General features: G+C 50.5%; 1 protein-coding gene across 7 annotated transcripts in view; it reads right to left on the minus strand.

The window, feature by feature from the left end:
* The window catches only part of BCL2L1 (BCL2 like 1), a 51,125-nt gene extending 44,230 nt beyond the window's left edge, over positions 1–6,895 (minus strand). The window contains exons 1-2 of one of the 7 annotated variants that reach the window (XM_013053424.2): positions 6,761–6,895; positions 4,523–5,216 (exon numbers count right to left, since the gene is read on the minus strand). In XM_013053424.2, the coding sequence (XP_012908878.1) occupies positions 4,523–5,086 (564 nt within the window). In that variant the 5' untranslated portion in view covers positions 5,087–5,216; positions 6,761–6,895. Of the gene's footprint in view, positions 1–4,522; positions 5,217–5,507; positions 6,478–6,646 lie in introns of those variants that run through there. The other 6 variants (XM_013053425.2, XM_013053426.2, XM_004746681.3 and 3 more) reach the window with 6 other exon arrangements.
* Positions 6,896–9,114: the final 2,219 nt, after the last annotated feature.

Below are 9,114 nucleotides of genomic sequence, written 5' to 3' on the forward strand. Positions count from 1 at the left end.
GGCACAGCCCCTCTTCCTCCAGATATTTGGTGATCATAATCTCTCGAGTCTTCTCTTCCCCAGGCTGAACAAAAAGACCCAGTGGATTGTCTGACTCAGGTAGCCAACTGGGAATGGGGAAGAAAGACTGGGACAGAACAGAAGCTGCTCCAGGAGCAGAGTGACTCCTTCAACAAGAAAGGAGGCATCCCTAGGGAGGACTCTCTGGAATTAGGTTGGGCGTGGGGGTAGGGACAGGGCCCTGCTAATTAAGACAGTAGGAGACTATACTTCTGTCAAAGAGCAGCTCATTGAGAATTACTCCTAAATCCATCCATGCCGAACCCAGACAAGACCACGGTTGCTGAATGAAAGCCCCATGATGGAAGGCTGAGGACGTTGGAAAATGCTGAAGCCCACTGGCCTCAAGACAGATACTTGCTGGGGAAAGGACAGCTGACAACCACTGCTTCCTGCAGCCCAAACAAATCTGGTGACTGCCCACACAAAAGTCAAGAAAACCCTCTGGGTTCTGTTGGGACCCCCTGAAAAAAACACCTGGGTAATTTTCTACCAGAAGCTGAAGGGCTCTATGGGGCCTCTGGGGAAATTAGTCCCAGGACGTTTGGAAAAACCTGTGATGGTGACAGAGTTCCAAGAGCAACCTCAAATGTACATGCAGAAGAACTGAGTGTTTTGAGGTGGAGTCCCTCACACATTTCTACCTCACTTTGGGACCTGAATGAGATTACTAAAAATTTCCACGTTTGGGGTTTCTAATGGGGTTTCCCCAAGATAACCGCAGAATTGCCAACAGCTGCTGAGATCTACAAAGGTCACTGAGGTGCTTCAGCTGACATATACCCATGACAAAGAAGCCAGAATAGGCAAGAAGAAACCTACAGGATCTAGAAGACCACAGAACCAGGCAGCCTGGGAAAGGCCAAATTATGTTTCCTCTCTCCACACAACAGTTCATTGCTCTCGACAATGATTTTCCATCAAGCTAAGGGGTTTCCCAGGGGCTGCGATCCCAAAATGCCTTGCCACCTGGGTCCTCACCCTAAAATTGTCCACATTCCCATTGGAAAGCCCCCAAAACACTTTGTCCCTACAGAGAAGATCGCATCACATTTCATTCTAGATGAGTATCTCAGGAGTTGGCTTTGTTTCTTGAGAGACTCTGGGGCCAAAGTTCAGTTTTCTGAGGCAGATGGTCCACTCATTAAAACAAGTGCTTCCACCCTACAATTAAGGCCCAGGAAGGGCTTTTGTTCTAGATTCTTTATTAGAGTCAAGCTCTGGCAGGTGGCTGCCATTATTCTATTTTACAGGTAGGAGAGATGGATGGACGAGACACAAACAGGTTCAGCATCTTGCTAGGTGACTCCAGGCAGGCAGTGGTGTGGCCACATGTGGAATTCCAGTCCTTGGAGCTCACCCACAATCAAGAAGATATAACCAAAGCAGGCCACCTCCCCCCCCCCCACACACACACATGATTCTTATCTACTGGCCGGGCCTGAGAGGGTTTAACAACGAAAGAACTGACAAGAAGGTCACTCTGACTGGGCAAAAACCCTGATGCCTTTACCAACGCCAGAATCTGAGGCTACTACACACATACCTTGGGGAACCTGCTACTACCAACAAAGGAACTGTTCTACCTGTGGCTTCCTGAACCATGTCAGGATCACAGACCAGAGCGAGCTCCTCCATGGGCATGTCTGTGTGGCCCAACAGCATTTCTGCCCTTCTGTGCCAGGATATCTGGGTCACTTTACCACTCCTATGACAACCTGATGTGGATGGAAAAGACTTTAGGCTTCAGACTCAGGCCGACCTCGGTGTAAATTCCCACTCAAGTCACTTAACTGGCTGAGGGCTACCTGGAGCCAGTCACCCGGAGCTTCACATATAAACTGGGAAGAAACGCACCTACCTTGAAAAGTTACTGTGTGGGATATATGAAACAGCACATCATTTCCATGAGGGAAGGTATCATGTGAGGCTTACTGCCAGCGCCAAGCACAGGGCCTGCCTCAGAGTAGATGCTCAGAAAATTTTGGTTGCGTGAGTAAAAGACCAACACAATGCCTCATACATGGGATGTACTCCATAAACGCTTATTTCCTTCCCCTTTTCTGCAGGGATGCTAAATTTAAAGCATTATCGCAGGGTAGTAATGGCCCACAAGTCCTACACTCGTGGATCTGCCACAGCCTCCAAGAGGGTTTTGAGATGCCACTCCAGGAGCCAGTCAGTGCAGCTCAAACAGGATGGTATTTGACAGGGACGTGTGTGGGTAGCTTCTATCCAAAGGATCTCTACTCTAATATTCTTTACCTCCTGGCCTCAAGGAGCAGGTGTGCCCCAAAATGGTGCTGATATAACTGGCTTCTGTACACATCCCCTCTGTTCACCAAGAGGAAGTAACATATGGTATATTGTCTAACGGGCTCTGAAAATTCTTGAGCAAAGATACAGAAGATGGAATTTCAATCCAGGGGTGATCTAATGAACTTGCCCAGTGTTGCTGTGTCTAAATTCTTTCTGTATATAATACTGGGCGACTGGCAATTCTCTGATCCAGGCAGCCCTCTGCAGGGGCTGCTGGACAGAACAGGCACCTTTCCCAGACTGCCTTTTGTTAATACCTGGCAATAACCCACCTGGTATTAGCACCCCTACCCAAGGACAATAGTCAGGCAAGGTGGGCACAAGGCCCACATCTCTACTGGGAGATGCCTCAGAGGCTGGGTCTGAAGTGCTGGAATCCTGTCCCTCCTGTAATCAGCTGAACAAATATTTGCCCCCAAAGAGAATCAAAGCAGGAGGGAATAGGCGAGGTCATCACACAAACCAACAGGAACTATTTAATCATTTATCCCCCCAGGGAGTTCATTTACAGAATGGCTTTCAAGTCCGGTCAGCCTTAGCTCGAGAGCTCTCCACCTTTACCTCCCCCAACCCCACCCCAGTCATCTGACCTCCACTGACTTGACCCCTTTGTATTTTACAAGAACTGGCAGCAGGAAGAGTTAATGGAGTTGCAAAAAAATGGGAAAAAAGACAGGGGGAAGGGCCAACTAGGCGGTGTCTGGCTCGGAGGTAAACTGAAGTGCCACGCCCTAGGCCCGCCTATGGATAATTTGCATTCTTGACATTCCTGAGTCCGTGGTGCAAGGACCCTTCCATCTTGGCTCCTTCAACAGATGACTTATTTTGCCCAGTCTGCTCAATTTTCTGGATGTGCTGAGGGGACCGAATACGTCTCATAAACCCTGCATCTCCTCTAGGCAGGGAGATCAGCAAGGCAATTAGGACTGAGTTCATTGTAGAAGAGCAAAAACTGTCTACAATGACCACTGGTAAAGAACTCTCATCACTATCTGCTCCTAAATTGGTGATGGGCAAGAGAATTCTCTCTCCCTGGGAAAGGAATGGGGGCGCGGCGTGACTCCTGCGTCTGGAACCAATAACAACTACTACAGAAACTTGCTGTTTCTGTAGTCAGCTGCTCGCATTAGCTCCCAGATTTACAATGTTCTGCAAGGCAAAGAGGGCTTGCCACCTTTTTTTTGCGGGGGGGCGGGGGGGGGGGACTGAGGCTCAGGGTAAACCGGCCTGTCCAAGGTCACACAGCTGGTTGGATGACAGGGCTGGCACTCACACCTCTATCGCTTGTTTCTGAAGTCTGTTGCTGAATCTCCATATTCCAAAGAGCCCCACAGACCAGGTTCTTGCTTCGCCAGCCAACAGTGCTCCCTGAAGAGGCCCTAGGGCCCTGGCCGGAAAGCAACAGGCAGAACAGCTGGAGCTCCCCAACCGACCCCAGGCAGTGAGGTGCAAAGTCCCCAGGCTTAATGCGTGACACAGCAAGAGCTCCACAAACAGGCCAACTGTGCAGAAAGTTGCACCTTTAGAGCAAACGAACAGGGGGGTGCAGCACAAACACAACTGGCCCACTGGCACAGCTTACACTGCCCTAAAATCTGACAACCCTCAGCCATCCAAGCCAGAGGGAACTTCTGCCTGGCCGTACCCTGTTCTGAGATTAGAGGAACATGTATGCAAACTGAAATAAAGGGAACTTGATTTGTGGGAGGGAAGCCCACGACAAGACTGACATCCCCGGGGGAGTAAGAATGGAGGGGCTCAGAGGCATTACACTTATCTTTCTGTGGTGAGCCATTTTGTCAGGGTGAGGGGGAGCCCTGGAATAACTTTCCACTTGCAAAGATTTGGGCCCAAATGAACACACAGGCTGTGTTTTCCTCTAGTGAGAAACTGGAACACAAGTATGAAAGAGTAGGGTCATGAGGGTGACCAGAATGAAAGATGCCTGGTCCTTCAAGAACTAGGTCATCTGTGTTTGAGAACAGTTAACCTCTTGTGGTGCAATGAGGCTGGTCACATCTCCTTAACAAACAGTCTCCAATAACCACCCAGCACAACAGAAAGAGATATGGGGGAGAGGCTGTTTGACATCTCCCGGATGGGAGGCCAAGAGAAAGGTACACACAAGGGGCGTGGTCCTTACCCAGCCGCCGTTCTCCTGGATCCAAGGCTCTAGGTGGTCGTTCAGGTAAGTGGCCATCCAAGTTGCGATCCGACTCACCAATGCCTGCATCTCCTTGTCTACGCTCTCCACACACAGAGCCCCACCGAAGGAGAAAAAGGCCACAATGCGACCCCAGTTCACCCCATCCCGGAAGAGTTCGTTCACCACCTGCTCAAAGCTCTGATACGCTGTCCCTGGGGTGATGTGAAGCTGAGATGTCAGGTCGCTGAATGCCCGCCGGTACCTCAGTTCAAACTCATCCCCAGCCTCCCTCAGCGCTTGCTTTACCGCTGCCATGGGGATCACCTCCCGGGCATCCAAGCTGCTGCTGTGGCCAGTGGCTCCATTCACCGCAGGGCTGTCCGCCAGGTGCCAGGATGGGTTGCCATTGATGGCACTGGGGGTCTCCATCTCTGATTCAGTCCCTTCTGGGGCCTCAGTTCTGTTCTCTTCTGCATCACTAAACTGACTCCAGCTGTATCCTTTCTGGGAAAGCTTGTAGGAGAGAAAGTCAACCACCAGCTCCCGGTTGCTCTGAGACATCTTTATAATAGGGATGGGCTCCACCAGTCCATTGTCCAAAACACCTGCTCACTCACTGAGTCTGGTCTCTGCTTAGTGCTTCTCTTCTGAGATCCGAAGCCAAGATAGGGTTCTGATGGGAGAGAAAGAGCTTCAGGGGAAAAAAAAAATTAATATGCATGCCCTTTACCCTACAATATCCTATTCCCCTTTCAGATACCAGAACTGGTTTCTTTGTAGCTCTTAGGAAGGTCTGGGTCTAGCTTCCAAAAGACTTCAATGAAGTCAAATTGAAAGCACCCGTGGGCTGTTTCTGAATCACTATACCGGCTTTTTTTTTTTTTTTTTCACCCCAACCACCCCCTTTTCTCCGAAATGCTTTCCTCAGAAAGTCACCCCCACGGGTAATCTGCCCCTCCACCCCCACCTCCGCACCACCTACATTCAAATCCGTCTCAGGCAGCCGCAGGCAGGTGCAACCCCCGGAAGATCTTTTGTAACATAGGTCGGGAGAAGAGGTGGCAGCCGGGATGCCGGCAAGTCAGCCGGCCTCACGGCGGCTGGCAAAAAAAAAAAAAGGAGCTCTGGCTGGAAGATCATGCGACCCGCCAGGCTGGGAGCCCAGAAGGCGACACAGGAATTACGAAGCTCAGGAACCGGCCCCCTCGCTTGCTTCCTCCTCCATCGCCTGGATCGAGGGCGGCCACTCGGCAGCGGCCTCCTGCCACCCGGGAGCCCAGCCCCCTCGCTCTTGCACGCCCCTTGGCTCTCCGCCTCCTGCTGGGAGCCAGAAGAACTCTCCCGGAGGTGGCTGGTTGTGGGGTTTAGGTTTTTTGTTGTTGTTGTTTCTATTTAAGTACCAGCTCAGGGTAAGGCTTCCGAAACCCTGAAGGGACTTCTCAATGGGGCTCAAGGTTTCGAGAAGGGACAGAGGGAGGGGGAAACTGCCTCGGATCTGCGGTCTGACTTCGGAAAGGCCATCCCGGGGCCTTTCCGGGAGGCTGACGGCCGGCGACCCCCCAGAAACACCGCTGATTTTCTTTGACTTCCCCAACGGCCCTGGACGTGGCGGTGGTGGGGGGGGATTGCCGGGTCCTCCATTCCCCGCACGGACACAATGGCCGCCGGCGCCCTGCACAAAGACGGGGTGAGGGTGAGGCGCCGGGCCTCTCCTCGGGTCAGGGAGAGGGACTGAGGCCTGTTCGAGCCTCCCCCCCGCCCCCGCCACCCACAACAGCTGAGACCACGTTTTCCTGAGGACAGGCCCAAGGCGGCTTCCTGGCGCCCCCGGGAGGGCTTGGGGGCCGGGGGCTGCACCTCTCCGGAGCCCGGAGCGGGTGGGCTGCGGCCTGGCGGCTTCTCCCGCGCGCTAGGCCGGGTACCCGCCGGGCCACCGCCCCGTTGCCAGGCAACCGCTCTCCCTCAGGGGCGCCCCCTAGTCCTTTCAGGGAGGAGGGGTCTCGCCCCCGGCGGCCCGCCCCGGCGTGGCCAATCAGCGAGCCTAGTCGGCATAGAAGCGGGACGGCGAGGGCTCCCATTGGGCGTAGCGCCTGCCACGCACAGGGGAGGCGGCGCTCTCACCTGCGAGCCCCGCGAGCCGTGGGGGGCCACATCCCCCCTTCATCGGCCAGGTCGTTTCCAGACGCGAGGGCTCTTCGTGGCCAAGTTCCGCGCCACGGACCCGGGCCGGCCTACCTGGCTGACGGCTCGCGCTGTCTCTTCCGAACGAGCCGGCCTCAGTTTCCCCTGAAGAGACCGGGGGAACTTGCAAGCTCAGTCACTTCCGGTGCCGCGGCAGCGCGCGCGAGCCCGAGACGCAAAGGGAGTGCGCGCCTTGAGGACTGGCGTCAAGACCTAGGAGAGAGCGCCCCCTTGCGGCAGATCTGGGGACTCTGGAGACGCAAAAAAAAAAAAAAAAAAGCAACGTTTATATTCATTTTTCCATGAGTTCGTTCATTTAATCAGTCAACTTCATCCATCTGTGAGTTTATATATCTAAAAAGCGTCGCGTTGTAGCTAAGAATCTTGTGTCTCGGATGCCAACTCTGTCAGTTGGGCCAGTTCCTCAACGGCTTGGTGCCTCAATTTTCCTTAACCAATCTCCCTCATTCAGTTATTGCGAGGACTGAAAGAGTTGTTATTTATGAAATTTGTAGCACAGTGTGTGGTCCATACTTTATGTTGCATAAATCTATCCCACAAATATTTATTATTTGGGTTGCTAAAGATAGAAACAAGACAAGACATGGCCCCTGCTTTTATGGAGACAAACCCTTGAGCTGGAGAAAGACAGTAAACAACTAAGAAGATACACAAGGTAATTTCAAATAATGGCTAGTGCTATGAAAGGAATGAGTCAGGGTATTGTCATAAAGAGAGTGAAGGGAGGTACTTCTTTAGACTGGGTGATCAGGGATGTAAACCTGCCCTGCCTGCCCAGCGGGGGGGGGGGGCATTTATTCAACAAATTGTATATGTAGGATGGCCAGGGATGGCCTCTTTGAAGAGATGACACAGAATCCAAGACGGGAAATAAAAGAAAATGCTGACCCATGGTAAGAACCTAGAGAACAGCAACTTAGGAAGAAGGAACAGTTTATGCAGAATATCCCGAGGCGGGAAGATCTTGGCATTTTCCAGAAACTGAAGGAGAAGCAAGTTGACTGGAAGGTAGTGAGGGAGAGGAAATGTGGCATGGGAGGAGGTTAGAAAGTCAACCATGGAAGTGAGTTAGACTTGATCCTAAACACTGAGGGGTGTTTTATGTTCATTTAATTGATTAAAAATAGGTATACACGAACACCGAAAATTACAAATATGTAAAGAGCACAGAATGAAAAAGTTAAATCTTCCTCCCACCCCTGCTTTCCCTACAGCATTCATCACTTTCTTCTGAGGTCTTCAGAGATGGCTGGTGTATTCACAGGCTAATTACGTGGACAGATTTTTTTTATACAAATGATAGCTTGCTGAAAACACTTCTACATCTTGCTTATTTGACTGAGCTCCACATTTTCGGTCTGCCTCAGTTTTTAAAATTAACACACAGCTTATAAAGACATGCCATATGTAATTTTCTTGCCTAATATTTTATTTGCGAACACTTAGGTGGTTCCATTTCTTATTACACGTAATGCTATAACTTGTCCATTTGTTATTTTGCATACATGGGAGTTTATCTGTTAGGTAAATTCCTGGAAGTAGAATACCAGTAAATGAGTATATGAACTTGATTTTGTTTTGTTTTAATGGATATTGGCAAAGTACTCTCCCTAGCAATAGTACCACTTTGCCTTCCCATCAGAAAAGTATGACAGTGCTTCTTTCCTTACATCCTGAACTGCATGTGTTATCAAACCTTATTTTCCTTGCCAATCAGATGGATAAAAACCAAGAGGCACTTTTATTTTTCATTTCTTTTTATTAAGAGAGAAGTCAAGCAATTTTTTGTATTTATGAGACTTTTAGTGGGAGTGGGGCTCTCGTTCTTTATCAGGCTCCCCGCCAAGCAGGAGCTGGACACGGGGCTGGATCCCAGGATGCAGGGCTCGATCTCAGGAGGCTGTGATCATGACCTAAGCCGAAAGGCAGACACATTTAATGACTGAGCCACCCAGGTGCTCCTGGGGAGGGAGGCCGGTTCTAGTTCTGGTGAATTCTCTGTTCACTTCATTTGCCCTTTTTTCAGTTCTTCTTTCCATTGAGCTTTTGCTTGTTGATTTATAGGAATTTTTATCTTTTTCTAAACCAGTTTATCATTTATTACTATGAACAAACTTTTATTTTATTTTTTTAATTTCTTTTTTTTTTAAGATTTTATTTATTTGTCAGAGAGAGAGAGGGAGAGAGAGCGAGCACAGGCAGACAGAATGGCAGGCAGAGGCAGAGGGAGAAGCAGGCTCCCTGCCGAGCAAGGAGCCCGACGCGGAACTCGATCCCAGAACACTGGGATCATGATCTGAGCTGAAGGCAGCTGCCCAACCAACCGAGCCACCCAGGCATCCCCAAACTTTTATTTTTAATATATCTGAATTTATCAGTCTTTTCCT

The sequence above is a fragment of the Mustela putorius genome, unplaced genomic scaffold (genome assembly GCF_011764305.1).
Source record: "Mustela putorius furo isolate JIRA1106 unplaced genomic scaffold, ASM1176430v1.1 tig00000743_pilon_pilon_pilon, whole genome shotgun sequence".
Lineage (NCBI taxonomy): Eukaryota > Metazoa > Chordata > Mammalia > Carnivora > Mustelidae > Mustela > Mustela putorius.